The sequence below is a fragment of the Ursus americanus genome, chromosome 11, assembly GCF_024610735.1.
Source record: "Ursus americanus isolate L20-20 chromosome 11, mUrsAme1.1.p, whole genome shotgun sequence".
In the NCBI taxonomy this organism is placed as follows: Eukaryota; Metazoa; Chordata; class Mammalia; order Carnivora; family Ursidae; genus Ursus; species Ursus americanus.
This window is the reverse complement of record NC_142137.1, coordinates 33,942,473-33,958,531: the sequence shown is the minus strand read 5'-3', so window position 1 is coordinate 33,958,531 and position 16,059 is coordinate 33,942,473. Positions and strand designations below refer to the sequence as shown.

Here is a 16,059-nt window from a genome sequence, read left to right as displayed (position 1 = left end):
AGTTTGTCATCTTTGAAATACCCAGCACATGATAAAATGATATTTATGTAATTTTTTATTGTATCTCCACCTTTGGGTGAAGTATGAGTTCTTCAAGGTCTAGTTCAAATTCACTTGTATAAAACTTCCCATAGCTACTACAGTACAACTATCTTAGCACTTAGACAGTTTTCATGGTCTTTTTGTGTGTGTGATACTTCATTAAACTGGTGGGACTTAGCTTTATTTTTTTTTTTAAAGATTTTATTTATTTATTTGACAGAGATAGAGACAGCCAGCGAGAGAGGGAACACAAGCAGGGGGAGTGGGAGAGGAAGAAGCAGGCTCATAGTGGAGGAGCCTGATGTGGGGCTCGATCCCAGAACGCTGGGATCACGCCCTGAGCCGAAGGTAGACGCACTTAACCACTGTGCCACCCAGGCACCCCAAGGGACTTAGCTTTATTAACTCTTGAATCCCAGTACACAATTCCTACCATATGCTTAGTAAATGTTTGTTGAATAAGTGGAAAAATAATCTGTTTCTTTACTTTCACATTACTTTATTGGTATCTCTTTTGGCACTTATCACGTTCTAATTTATTTGAGGAAATGTTTGTATTTTCTGTCTGCCTTTTCCTCATTGTAATGCTGCAAGGGAAACGGTAGGGGAAAGATCTCATCTGAAGTCCTTACAAAGCCTCACTCATGGAAACAAGAATACATTTGTTCAATCAGCAATTATTTTTTTGAGCTCTTATTTTATGCCAGCGATTATTCTAGGAAATAGGGATCTAAGAGCAATTAAGATGGGCAAAAATTCCTGCTTTCATGGACCTTACTTTCTAGGTAGGGGAAACACTCTATTAATACTTTACCAAATTTAATTTTAGCTGGAAATGATCACCTGTGAAGAATTTTTTCTCTAGTTTTTATTTCCCTAGAACTTTCACTTGTATTTAATGTACTGTTACATCTCTGATTATACTTTTTAACCAAAAATGTTGCCTTTTATTAAGCTCCTGTTTATGTGATAGGGACTTTACTTATTTTATCTCTGTTCTTCAAAAAAGAAAACCAAAAAACACTGCAAGGTAGGCTTTATGTTTTTCTGTTTTATAGATAAGAAGATCGAGGTTTGGTATTGGTAAGCAAATTAACTTGATTTAATCATGGCACATAACTAGGAAATAGGAGAGCTGGGATTCATGCCAATTTCTGTCTCTTGTTAAAACCTAGATATACTCTTGGTACGATACCTTATTTCCAATTTCTCTCCATTTTTTCAAGACAAGTAAACTTTTAACCTGTTTTTTTTTTTTTTCTTTCCTGATAGCCACAATATGAGAACAGTTCACTCCAGGCTCCATTTTCCGATCAATCAATGTCCCATTCCCAGCAAGAGGAACTTGAGCAAAAGCTTGCGTCTACTGAGAAAGAGGTTTTGCAGCTCAATCAGTTTCTCAAACAAAGAATAAGCCAATTTAGTGAAGAGAAGAAGAAACTGGAGGAAAAGGTAGATATTTTTAATAAAGTTGAATTAGGTCAATAACATTCCTTCGGCATCTAATTATTTGTCATCTACTGTGGTTCAGGGGTGTGCTATACCAAGTTGTACATTTATATTGAAGTGATTAGTTTTGTAGGAACTTTTGAGAAACCTTATGCAGTCCACAAAAATCTAGGGATTTCCTTGAGGGATTAAAAATACCACAGTGTATTATATCTTGCTAATGAGTAGTGAAACCTTTTTTGAGTTGGTTGCCTAAACTGAGATGTGACACAAGTAAGTGTTCTTCTTTTCCATTTGGGGTCCTGTTTCTTTGTCATGGTGGGTATGAAGGATTGGTAAATGAAATAAAGATGGTGTTTTTTTGTTTTTCTTTTAATAAACACATAACTTCATGTTATTTAAGCTGAAGCCCATGATTCAGAACAAATAGTGAAAAGCCAAATATCTATATATATGTAATACATCTGTATATTTATTTGACCTTTTTGCCTTTATTAAAGTATTTTCATACTTCATCTCATTCTATTATAGTATCATTAAAGATCAAGTAGATTACCTGCTAGCCCTAATTTACTAAAGAAGCATAGATCCTTAATTAAGCTTAGTTGCAGAACTGGTTTTAGATTTCTCTCTTGATATGTCCAGCTTATTATTCTATTACTGAACCTTCCATTCACGTGATCTTGAAAAAGTCACCATGATTTCTGCAGACATGTTTGGTACTATTAATAGAGAACTCAGTTGACATTTTTGTGTGAGTTTGTGTGTGTGCATTAAAATTTTGATCTTCCAGAAACTGACAAAAATTTTACGTGGTTTCTCTTTCTCAGCTGTATGGTATATTCTATCTTGGCTAATTTAAAAAGTAACTTCAATACCTGTTTCTTGTTTCTTTTCTGTATTTTGGGGGTTTCATACTATACCATAATCTGGAGGGAGCTAAGGAAATATTCATTGGTTGTATAGATGTAGGAGGGATTAAAATATTTTCTCACCTGAGATTTGTTAAGTAAAAGATTGTGTGAAATTAGTGATGATTCAGGGGTGCCTGGCTGGCTCAGTCGCTAGAACATGCAACTCTTGATCTCAGAGTCATGAGCTCGAGCTGCATGTTGGGTGTGGAGCCTACTTAAAAAAGAAGAAGAAGAAGAAGAAAATTGTGATGATTCAGTGGATACAATTTTTAAAATATATTTTTATGTTTTATCTATTCTTCTCATCTTTTATTACTTTTGGTATCCAGTGCTTAATAAAATCAATTTATATACTAACTACATATTTGATAGTTCCTACTTGGATATCTTAAGAATGTTTCAAATTGTTCATCCAAAAAATATTCTTAATTTGCCTTCCGAGTGCCCTCTTCTTAAAACAAAATTTCCTCATTGTTCATTACTGTATATTCAGTTGCTCATGCTGGAAATCTTACTAACGCAGATTAAGCCTGTCTCCTAAATATGTAATAGAATCTGTCCAACACTACCAGTCTGGTCTAAGTTATTGTATCTCGGCAAATCTTTTCTAAGGTCTTCATTGTTATCTCTGAATACAATCTTGCCCTACTTGTCTGCTTTCCATCTACCTCCAGTCACTTTTTTTCATTATTGTTGCAGTTCCATGTATTTTTTATTATATTTTGAAAAATTGAGTCATAATTTATATATAGTCAAATGTATAGATCTTAGGTGTTCAGTTAATAGTATACAGCAGTATAGCTGCTATCTAAAATAAGACACAAAGTGTCTCAATCACCAGGGGTGCCTGGCTGGCTCATTCGGTAGAACATGTGACTCTTGATCTCAGGGTCATGAGTTTGAGCCCCATGTTGGGCATAGAGTTCACTTAAAAAAACAAACACTTCAGTCACCCAAGAAGTTCCCTTGTGCTTCTTTCTAGCCCAGTCTCCTTCCTCTCTCTGAGACACTTGTTATCACCACAGATTAGTTTTGAATCTTCTTGGACTTCATGTAAATGAGGTCATACTGTATATATTGTTTTGTGTTGGTATTCTTTCACTTAATATGTTTGAGATTTATTCATATTGTTGAATGTATTCATATCTACTGCTGAGTTGCATTCCATTATATAGATACATCACAGTGTATCTACTCTCTTGTTAATGGGTATTTGAATTGTTTGCATTTTGCTGAAATTATGAACAAGGCTACCATGAACATTCTTGTACTAGACATTTTTCATTTCTCCTGGATAAATTCCTCAGAGTGGAGTTTCTGAGTCATACTTTTCACGGGGTAAATGTTAACTTACAAGAAACTACCTGAATTCTGCATGCTTCGTGACCTTTCTGAGTTGGCCGTGTGGGTTGGGGCACCCTGAGCTGGTCGTCCTATGCTGAGATGCTTCAAAGCCTTATTAAAAATGCTTAGATCCCCATGAAGCCCAACTGTACCCAAGTCACCAAGAGATTGGGTAGGACCGAGGCTGCTGGGCTTCATCGTTTATAAAATCAGGAGTGCTGATAAAAGAAGTAAAACTTTGAAAGCTTCAAGTCCTGCAGCTGCTTATTAACCAGCTTTGCCTGGAGTACACATCAGATGGAATGTCACCCTGGCTGTAAATTTCAGTAAGCTCTGTTAGCTGGAAAGTGGCACATCACTGTACACTTGTGCAAATTCCCTTTCCTTTGTGGTGTGAATAAGTGTACTGTGAGATGCAAAGAAAAGGGAAGAAGGAAACCTGAGTTCGCCTAGTGTTTGTATCATTTAACACCGTCAGTGTGTGAGGGTTCCAGTTGCTCCACGGCCTCCCAGCTATTCTTCATAGTGTGGAAGACTGAACTTAAAAGGAAGATCCAGTCATTTCACTTACATTACCCAGCAGTGCCATCTCGATGTTGTCTTTAAAATAAGAATCAAATTCTTCCCATGGCCAGAAAGATGTAACCGTAGGCTCTGAGTCCCCCCGGAGTACCCTGTGTCATGGCGCAGTGGTTGTAGTTGCTCAGGCAGGTCATGATTTATTTCTGGCCTCAGAGCCTTGACACTGAGTTTCCTCTCTGCCTGGTAAACACTTGACTGTCTCCTCTCACTACTCAGTCACCTATTTATTTTGTCAAGTCTCATCTTAAATATATTTCTCCTCCAACCCCTCCTTTCATCTATTTAGAGCATTTTGTTCTTGTTTTTCCAGTGCTTAACACAATTTTGAATAATCATTATGTTTTAATATTTCTCTGTAAGCTCCAGGATGGCAGGGATGTATCTATCAGTGTGTCACCATAGCATAGGTAGCACCAGCCGTGGTGCCTGGCAGATTGAATGAATGAATGAATGCTTTCAAGTGATTTTTCCAAGAGGGAAGAAAAGAGAGTGAGATAAGCTCAGCAAAGGACTCTGGAAAGAATAATTAGAGATAATCAAAGATGTCAGAGGAGTGTATGATAGAGCAAATTCGTGAGATAAATAGGGAAAGGTTGATTACAGATGCCAAGATGGAGGAATTACTTTTGGAAAAGAAGAATAATAGTCTCTCTGTGGAGTGAAGCAGTTGAGAAGGGAAATGTGTAGAACAGAAAAATTAAGAAGGAGAGGGTTGGTGTAGATGGTAGAGTTTGTGTCAGAGGCCATGGAGATGATCTGAATTCTTGAAGTTCGAGTATAGATGCTAGTAAATAGACTTATGGGTAATGCATCAATTGACCAGCATGAGACTGGGATTGCATTATTTCCTTCTGCATTTCCTCTCTGTTATCCTCCTGATCAAGACTGATGCTACAACAGAAAAACATTTAATGTGATAATAACAATAGAAGTTACTCTTTGATAAGTTCTTTCTTGTATATGCTAGAGAGCATGTTAAGGTGCATTGAATACATTTTTCATTTAATATTAACTAATCTTCACAAAAACCCTAAGGCATAAATATTATACCCCCATTTTAAAAAATGAGCTGAATGAAGCTTGGAGAAAAGTTGAGTGATTTGTCCAGTTGCATGTAGGTAGAAACCGTTGCAAAGCAAGGAGTAAAATTCCAGACAATTTAACTCTACAGCCGATGCTTTGCTTCTAATAATAATAATTTATTTAAAAAAAACTTGGAGGAAAACATTTCCTCAGTAATCTATTTTGTTCTAATAATTGTATTTAAAATGAAGAAAAATATATTCATTTATAAACCTTTTCTGAAAACAGAGCCCTCCTATTACCTTCTAGGAATAATCTCAGTACTAAATAATATCTCCTTGAAAGGAAAAACCTAACCTTTTATAAATAGAATAGGGAAGATTTATTAGAGATACCTCACTTACCTGGATGTAATTACTGGAGTTGAGTTTAGTAATCAACATTAAAACTTGAAAGTTAAAAAAAAAAAAAAAAAGCAAACCACAATCAGCGAAGAAGGCTGAAAAACCCCCAAGACCCATTGATTATATGTGATCAACTTGTAGTTAACAAATAGCATGAAGAGTATCCAGTAGGAGAGTGTTGGCAGAGGTTTGTGATCAAAGGCAGCAAGCTTGACCTGACAACAAAAAAGACAGTTGACCAGCCAAAGAAAAAGAAGAAAACCAGGACATCTTTTCATAGTAGAAGACATTATGACTAACCTATTCCATTGGCTGCTTTTTGAGGACATCACTGTGTCACACTTAAGACACTTAAAAAAATTAAAACTAAATTAGGGAGTCTTTAGTAAAAATAATCTGGTTAGTTATTTCTGTAACTTACAGGGTCATTCAGTAAGGCAGAAGCAGACTTTGTCAATGGGGGGAATGAACCACAAGAGACTGTGGACTCTGGGAAACAAACTGAGGGCTTCAGAGGGGAGGGGGGTGGGGGATTGCAATAGGCCGGTGAAGGGTATTAAGGAGGGCACGTATTGCATGGAGCACTGGGTATTATATGCAAACAATGAATCATGGAACACTACATCAAAAACTAAGGATGTACTGTATGGTGACTAACATAACATAATAAAAAATTTTAAAAAATTTGGGATCCAGGCACAGCTGGTTGCTAGAGAATTTATGGAAATCTGGTTATGTGTAGTGTGGAAGAATTGAAAGAACATTGGCTTTTCAGTCGGTTGATTTATATCTAAATCTCACCTCTATCTCAGTGACTTGTGGTTAAGTTACTAAAGATCTCTGGACCTCATATTCAAAAAAGGAATTACATGTTTTTTTCAGAAATGTCTGTTCACATCCTCTGCTTTGTTTGTTATCATATTATTTGTTTTTTGGTGTTGAGTTGTTTAAGTTCCTTGTATATTTTGGGTATTAACTCCTTATTAGGTATATAATTTGCAACAGACATATGAAAAGATGCTAAATATCACTAATCATCGGTGAAATTCAAATCAAAACCACAGTGAGATACCACCTTACACCTATCGGAATAGTCAAAATAAAAAATGTGAGAAACAACAAGTGTTGGTGAGGAGAAAAAGGAACCCTTGTGCACTGTTGGTGGGAATGCAAATTGGTGCAGCCACTGTGGAAAACAGTATGAAGGCTCCTTAAAAAATTAAAAATAGAATTACCGTACAATTCAGTAATTCCACTACTTGGGTATTTACCCAAAGAAAATGAAAACACTAATTCAAAAAGATATATGCCCTCCTGTGTTTATTGCAGCATTATTTATAATAGCCAAGATATGGAAGCAGCCCAGGTGTTTACTGATAAAGAAGATGTGGTGTATATAAACACCACTGAATATTACTCAGCTGTAAAAAAGAATGAGATCTTGCTGTTTACAATAGCACGGATGGACATGGGGAGTATAATGCTAAGTGAAATAAGTCAGAAAGACAAATACCATATGATTTCACTCATACGTGGAATTTAAGAAACAAAACAAATGAACAAAATAAAAAAGAGAGAAACCAAAAAACAGACTCTGAGACACAGAGAACAAACTGGTGGTTACCAGAGAGGCTGTGGGGGGGGGGATGGTAAAATAGATAAAGGGGATCAAGAGTACACTTAGTAGGTGAGCACTGAGTAATGTAGACAATGGTTGAATTATTATATTGTACACCTGAAACTAAAATAACAGTGTATGTTAATTATACTTCAATGAAAAAAGAGAGAAGGGGGGAATGGAATTGTATTATGTGGTCTTTCAGGTCATTATCAGGGTCAACAGTCTGTGAGTTCTGTTAGATCACAAATTGTCGCACCAGCACACTGACCTTTAATCCTGAGAAATCCCCAATGAATAATAGGGTTTGTCAGTTTTACCAGCTGTTGCTCCTTACCCAAGGTAATAAATCTAGCCTCATGTTATTGATGGAATGAATAGATAAAAGGAGATGTGGTTTGTTTTTCTAATTGAAGTTCTTTTAATAAAAGTTGTTATACATTGGACTTGAAAGAAATTAGATAAAGCGTGAAAGAAACTAGATTGTGCAAAGTGTTAGCTTTAATAAAATTTTGGAGAGTAAACCACTCTACTACTAATTACTGGCACTTATTTCCCTGGTGTATGTGGGAAAAGGCTGTAAAAATATTTTAGATCCCTGTAAGTTTCAAAATTTTGGAAGACTTGGTAAGTTAAGGTGAGTGAGTCTGGAGTTTCCTTTTTTGGGTAACTATTAGTGTACGTATGTTATTTGTAATTGAGCTGAAATATTAAAGAACTTTGAATATATGATATGAAATTTAAAGATAGTATTTTTCAAGTGGAAAGGTGAAAAAAAAATAGTAGATCTGAGGTTCAGCCTGAGGAAACTGGGATTTACTAGAATCATGTACTGTATGTGTTCTATAGTAGGTGTTCAATTAACCTATCAGTCCCAGAGTGACATCAGTGGTACAGCACACTTCTACTATATGTAATTTTGAGAAAGAAAATATGTTGCATGTTCAATTATGACATAATACCTTAACAGTAGTCTTGGCTTGAGGTATGGATTGGTCTCACCAGTGCCCTTATTTCTTCCCAAGTATCTGGTAATTTTGGTAAGTTCTCCCAGCTTTAATTGCGTTTCTGGAGTACATGATAAGCAATTTATTACCAAGTCAGTAACAAAACAGCTTCAATTACTTGTAGGTATCTTCCTGTCTTAAGTCACATAAAACATTTGGATATAGCTTTTAAGAAATAAGGAATTGGAGTCCTTTTTCCAGAGATGAATATTTGCTTCACTGATTTTAAAAATATATCTTGTGGCTCTGTTTCTTTGTCTTTCTGGATACTCAGTAACTGTTTTCAACACCAAATTATAATGTAACATTTTTAAGGTAATTTAAACAGCATTTAAACTCAGCAACATGTACACATTGTTGAAATGACAGAGATAGGAATAGCTTTGACCAAGTTTGCACATGTGCTGGCAATAAAAACTCTTATCTTACTGCTCATTGGCCCACTGCAGTTTATAGGATGCCATCAGTTGTAGAAGCAGACAAACAAATTTGAAAACTCTTGACTTCAGTGATACGAAAATTTGTAAAAATGTGAATCTTAGAATTGATGAGTTAAGGTGAATCTTATGTGAGTTGGTGGTAGCCTTAACTATAAACTAGAACTGTTGGTTATATTATTATTATTTTTTTAATTCCACAAAGCCCCTGAAGATTCATCCTCTTTTTCTTTAGCTTAAAACCAGAGATAGGTATATCAGTAGCCTGAAAAAGAAATGCCAGAAGGAATCCGAACAAAACAAAGAAAAGCAGAGAAGAATCGAGACCTTGGAAAAGTATCTGGCTGATCTTCCCACTCTAGATGATGTGCAGAGTCAGAGTCTGCAGGTAACATGAACTAAAATGCTCATCTTTAAATAACATGGAAATCTACTTTCTTAAGTTGACCCTTTGGAAATTTCACAATTTTTATAATTTAAAATTTAATTAGAAACTCTTTATCTAAGCAGGTGTTTGTCTTATTAATATATGATTACCTTCCTAAGAAACCTGTGTGTTAACTTTTTACTCAACATTCTACTCTAAAAAGGTGGTTTCTAAACCAGTCTGACAGCCCCAATCCATACGCACGTAGGTGCATCACAGTTCTGACTTTACTCAGTATTCTCTGTGATCCACCAAGGCTCAACAAGACTTTATTTTTTTACTATCTTTCCAGGTCCTTGATTTGTTTTCTTCCTTCTTCTTAACCTTTCCATAAATTCTTACACATTTGTCTGTGGTCTCCACTCCTCTGACCTCTTCTGACCATTTTTCTTTCTTAACAGTACCTCACCAGAGTCTTTCTACCAACTCTGGTGAAGCCTATCTTCTTTAAATGTTATTTATAAATCTATTAAACCTATTCTTCAGTCTTTTCTCAGTTTTTCTCATCATGAAATTCACAACCTCAGCACTATTGACATTCAAGGGTGGATAATTTTTTGTTCTGGGATTCTGTCCTGTGCATTAAAGGATGCTTAACAGCATTTCTGGCCTCTACCTACTAGATGCCAATAGAACTGCTCCTACCCTCCTCCTCTCCAAAATCAAAAATGTCTATAAACATTTCCAAGTATCTCCTGGGGGAAGAAATCACTCTCAGTTGAGAATCATTGGTTTAATCCATGGAGTGTCATTATTGTACAGACTCTAGACCTAGAATGGATTCTCTGTCTATATTAATTTATAAATTATAAGACTGAGAGGATAATGTCAGAAAGGAACTAAAGATGTACCACAGGAGTTTGTATGAACAGGCACAGAGAAGAATATAGATTTAAAAAACATGTTCATACCACTTTACACCCATTAGGTTGGCTAATATCAAAAAAACAGAAAGCATTGGTGATAATATGGAGAAATTAGAATCCTTGTGTACTGTTGATGGGAATGTAAAGTGGTATAGCCACTATGGAAAACCATATGTTTCCTCAAAAAATTACATCAGTTAGCCTTCTGGGTATGTACCCAAAAGTATTGAAAGCAAAGTCTTAAACAGATGTTTGTACATGACAAATGTTCATAATAACTTTATTCACAGTAGCCAAAAGGTGGAGGCAACCCAAGTTTCCAGTGATGGGTGAATGGATAAAATGTCACATATACATATAATTCATATGTAAAAAAGAATGAAATTTTGCAACATGGATAAACCTAATACATTGTGCTAAGTGAAATAAGCCAAACACAAAAAGATAAATACCATACAAAGTACCTAGGGTAGTCAGATTCATAGAGACAGAAAGTCAAAATGTGGTTGCTGGAGGCTGACAGCAGAGCTGGAAGGGGAGTTGTTAATGAACATAGAGTTTGTTTTGTGAGATGGAAAGAGTTCTGGTGATTAGTTGAACAACAGTGTGAATGTACTTCACACTGTGGAACTGTACATTTAAATGTGGTAAAGATGGTAAATTTTATGTTATATATATTTTACCACAATTAAAAATAAAATTAAAAAATACCCCCAAATTGAGATCATTTACCTTTCTTTCTCTGTCTTCTAGAAATTTTTTTTTTTTTTAAGATTTTATTTATTTTAGAGAGTGAGAGAGCGAGCATGGTGGGGAGGGGCAGAGGGAGAAGAGAATCTTAAGCAAACTACACACTGAGTGGAGAGCCTGAGGTGGGGCTCAATCCCAGGACCCTGAGATTATGACCTGAACTGAAACCAAGAGTCAGTTGCTTAACCTACTGCACCACTGAGGTGCCCCAATCTTCTAGAAATTTCTGACCCCATTCTTTTCTGTAATCTCATTCTCCCATTACACACAAAGGAGGAAATAAAGTATTTTTAAGTACACTAAAGTATGCTGTGATTTTAAGGACAAGCCTATTAATAATTGAGAACACTGTAAGAGTTTTTAGTAGGACCACATTTAATATTCTATATATTATGAATTTTCTCCTTAGCTTCAGGTTCTAGAAGAAAAAAATAAGAATTTGCAAGAGACTCTCCTAGATATGGAAAAAAAGCTTGAAGAGATCAAAAAACAGTGTCAAGAAAAAGAGGCACAGCTAATATGCCAGAAAAAGAAAGAAAAGGAGTTGGTAACTACAGTTCAGAGGTAAGAAAACCTTTAGTAATTTTTTATGCTTACTTTTGTTATTCATCTCATAAAGCATTTCACTTAAAATGCATTAATTTATAATTATTACTATATTGTTATCTTAAAGATGTACTCTTAAGAACCGTTAATTATTATGTCATTGAAACAGGTTGTCTCGGCTGTGATTTCAGATCTTAATGCAATATCTTGATATCTTGCCACAGGTTTTAGATGAAAGTAGTTAAAATCTACCGTACCCCACCCCCCAAACAAAACAACCCACTAATTGAAAACTGAAAGTATTAACACAGTCTGATGGCTTTGCCAAAAAATAAGTACAAATTCTAGATAACAAAGAGGAGCAAATACTCAAACTGAACTCCTTGATGTGATAGATTAAAGTGAAGTAATTGGCTCCCATTTTACCTTACTGCAGAGCAACAGGTATGGCCATTTTGCCAAGTACCTTCCAAGTTTACTCACATACTGTGTCTCATGGTACTCTTCTCTTTTTAATTAATACAGTTAGAATGACAGGAATATCACTTGTTAGTATATTTAGCTAATGTATTTAAGCTGGAAAACTAATACTGGATTCCTGAAAAACCCAGAGAACTGTTATATATATATATATATATATATATATATCTACATGTACTCTCTGTTTTGTAAAACTTAAACCTTAATAGATGATCAACTATTAATAGATAAAACTATCTAGAAAAATGAGACAATAAAGCAACAAAACTAAATTTAAGAAATACACTCTTCATGCTTTTACCAATTGTGCATAACTCTAATCAAAATCCATCTGATAATTCCATGTTAATATTGCTTTACTACTTTGAAAGTCTTATATATGCCTGGTCTACTTTTTTCCTTAGATTTCAGTACAGAAAACCTCTGATTCTGGGACAATTTAGTCTTCAGGGTTTCTAATCTCAGCTGCAAAAATTCATATACTTTTAACTTTACTTTTATTTTTGCCTTATTTTCTGCTTTCTTGTCTTTAATTTTCCTTTCCGTAACTCCACATCTTATATTTTATTGTATAGTCTCAAAACCGCTTCCTCACCTCCACCTACTCAACCAATATATTCTTTTTCTTTCATCTTAGATGAAATGAGAAGAGGTAATGTATCTGTTCTGTTTTACGGGGCATTTTAATCACAAACTCAAGCTGTGCCATTTTATGAATAGAATTGGAAACACCTTGAAAATAATTTTAATGTTTGTTTTGCTCTGTTGTGTGGTTATGCATATTTAATATATTATGCCTTCTCTTTTATTTAGGTTTTTAGAGAACATTGAGCCTAGTACTGTTAATTAGAAAGACTTAGGACAGTGCATTTCAGAATCCATGTTCCATTTCTTTATCTCAATTCTCTCTGAAATGATAGCATCCCAGAAAATTTCTCTTGATTTCAAATAGACGTAAAGGACCAAAGAAGGTCTTCTGTAATTCTTCAGTACTTGTATGGCTCTGGTGTCACTTGACTGTGGAGGCTGGGGTGTTATTTCAGTTTCTTCAGCTATCTGATAAAGTATTCCTTGGTTCCAGAAGAACTTCAGATGTATACGTGACTGTAAATTATATCATTACATTTATCTGTGCCTATATAATATTTCTAAGTTAATTGCTTTATGAATATATAAGGACTTTTGGTATTTAAAAATCAGATTAAAGTTTTCCGTTAGAAATGAAAATGGAAGTAAAATAAGTGGATGGGGGACCCTAGTAATGAAATATTGGATACCTTCGCTATTCAAGAGATTTGTTACTTTTCTAAGTGAGCATGCTTCGTAACGTAAATGAGAATGTGTATGTGAAAGAAGGCTTGTTTGATATTATTTAATGACAGAGTACATTGTTCCCTTCTCATAGCTGGTTCATTTTTTTTTAAGACCTTAATAGTTTTAATATAATTTATTTCTCTTGGAATGTTACAAATATATAAAAGTAGTGTCTTGACACTGAATTGAGGGGAAAAAAACTTAGGCTGAAATAGAAATACTGTATTTTTCATTTTTAGACTGAAAAAGCAAATACTTTTATGATAAGTAAAAACATATTACAAAGCAGTACACTGTATTCATAATGCATAAAAAACTTCTCTGGTGCCATTATTTATTAACATATTGGAAGCCCTTATTGTACCACATAAGACTGTTAGTTCTTTATCCAGAATCTAGATATAGCATTTTCCTCCTTCTTCTTCTTCCTCTTCTTCTTCTTCTTCTTCTTCTTCTTCTTCTTCTTCTTCTTCTTCTTCTTCTTCTTCTTCTTCTTCTTCTTCTTCTTCTTCCTCTTCTTCTTCCTCTTCTTCTTCCTCTTCTTCTTCCTCTTCTTCTTCCTCTTCTTCTTCCTCTTCTTCCTCTTCTTCTCCTTCTTCTTCTTCTTCTTCTTCTTCTTCTTCTTCTTCTTCTTCTTCTTCTTCTTCTTCTTCTTCTTCTTCTTCTTTTCTTTTTTGGAAGAGAGAGAAAGCACAGGAAAGCCATAATACTTGAAAGAAGAAAAACAATGAAAATAACAAGAAGTCTGTTTTAGTATTTTGCAGCTCTTGAATATGATTATAAGCTGGAGTAGAACTATTCCTAGGTGTCTTTCTGTTTTGATTTTGGTGTATTGTTACTTGTGTAGTTTCTTTTAACCAAAACATGACTATTCTTTCTTTCTCAAGACAAACACCTTTTAGTCTTTTATTCTTAATGTACCAGAAGGGCTTCCTTTTGTTGTTTCCTCTCCTGCATTGCAACTCTGTGCCATGAATAGCATGAGAAACTGTTAGGTCAAGTAGTAAATAGATTGCTGCTCTTACTAATAAAGGAGAAATGTAATTCTACTGGTTTTAGCAACAACTGTCCTTATAAACAAACTTTTGCTGAGCTCAGAATGAAGGTAAAAGACATGTGTCCTTATTCTTAGATTCCTTAACACAATCATCTTAATCAAGGAACTCTGCATTTGGGGGAAAAGGAAACAACAGGATTTAGATTGCACAGCTCATATTAGGGTCATGGGGAACTTCATTAAGGCCTAAGGATGTCACACACTAAGCAACTTTTGATTCTGATCTCAGATCTGCCATTTCTGAAAAGATGATCAGATGCCATTGTATTTCTTACTTGTATGAAATATAGGGACTCAAGTGTATTCATGTATAAGCTGTAGGTCTTGATTATTGCTTGATTAAAAAATACTGTCGATCCTAAGAAGGGACTTCATTTATGTTGAAGTCATCTACCAAAATCAGCAGAGAGTGGATTTTCTTTATCTAATTTTCTTCCTAAAATACACAGCTTGCAACAAAAAGTAGAAAGATGCCTTGAGGATGGAATTCGCCTTCCCATGTTAGATGCAAAACAGCTTCAGAATGAAAATGATAACCTGAGAGAACAAAATGAGAATGCTAGTAAGGTCAGTTCATGTCTTTGATAATAAATGTGAAATCTATATTATGTTGGATATGTGTGTACAGATATATAAGTTATAGCTATTTTATATTTTTGCTAATAATAGCTTAGTTTGAACTTTTTATTTGGAAAGAAAGTAACAATTTAAATTTAAATAATTTAAATTTTCATAAAAGCCAAACTAAGGAAATTATATTACTTCTTAGCAACACAAAAGGATATCTTTTCCTTCCTAAATTATTCAATGTCTGTTTCAAAGTTATTTTTATAAATTGCATAGAGTTTTATCAAGAACCAGAGGAAGACTTTTGCAGTTTTATGTATGTGTGATCCAAATCATATGTCTATTTAAAGGATACTTGGTATGAATACTTCTGTAAAAAAACAAAAAACCCTGATTTTTAAAAGATAAATTCATTATTTCCTGTGTTTTTGTTTTCTTGAAATATTAGTGCTTTCAAAAAGCAATGGAAAAAATTGTGACTCACACTATTATATTTCCTGTGTTTTAGATAATAGACAGCCAACAAGATGAGATTGAAAGAATGATTGTAGAGATTCAGGTAAGGAATGTTTTGTGCCTATTTTAATTTAGCTGTATGCTGATTTACTCTTAATGGCTGTATAACTTAAAAGATACTAAAGCTTATATGTATTTATATGAAAAGATTAATAGCACTTGAAGTTGTAAATTCTTTAATAGTAATCTTTTACTTTTTTTGAATGAAAACGCTATTTGGTAAATCAAATCTTTTCCTTACCTTGCTCGCTGGGTGTAGTCTACTGCTGAGGATACATTTGGTTAAGGTTATCAGCGATCTACTTATTAAAGACAATGGACTGGGGCGCCTGGGTGGCACAGCGGTTAAGCATCTGCCTTCAGCTCAGGGCGTGATCCTGGCATTATAGGATCGAGCCCCACATCAGGCTCCTCCGCTATGAGCCTGCTTCTTCCTCTCCCACTCCCCCTGCTTGTGTTCCCTCTCTCGCTGGCTATCTCTATCTCTGTCAAATAAATAAATAAAATCTTAAAAAAAAAAAATAAAGACAATGGACTGTTTTTAGCCCATTGTGCTGGCCAACACTTCTCTTCCTCCTAATAATTCTATATATTCTTTGTACATTATCCAAGTATAACATGTTGTTTTGTATTTGTGTTTTTACCTCCTGCTTAGTTTCTTAAGAGGAGAGACTAAGGTAGATCATATGCGTATCTAGAGCTTAGAGTGTCTGATT

General features: G+C 34.7%; 1 protein-coding gene and 1 pseudogene across 2 annotated transcripts in view; both read left to right on the top strand.

The window, feature by feature from the left end:
* CEP85L (centrosomal protein 85L) overlaps positions 1–16,059 on the top strand; it is a 161,491-nt gene that overhangs the window by 118,219 nt on the left and 27,213 nt on the right. For both annotated transcript variants that reach the window (XM_045798549.2, XM_087865421.1), the window contains 5 exons: positions 1,315–1,494; positions 9,056–9,208; positions 11,273–11,427; positions 14,710–14,827; positions 15,336–15,386. In XM_045798549.2, the coding sequence (XP_045654505.2) occupies positions 1,315–1,494; positions 9,056–9,208; positions 11,273–11,427; positions 14,710–14,827; positions 15,336–15,386 (657 nt within the window). The remainder of the gene's footprint in view (positions 1–1,314; positions 1,495–9,055; positions 9,209–11,272; positions 11,428–14,709; positions 14,828–15,335; positions 15,387–16,059) is intronic.
* LOC148109262 (ATP synthase F(0) complex subunit j, mitochondrial pseudogene) lies at positions 1,533–5,834 on the top strand (annotated as a pseudogene).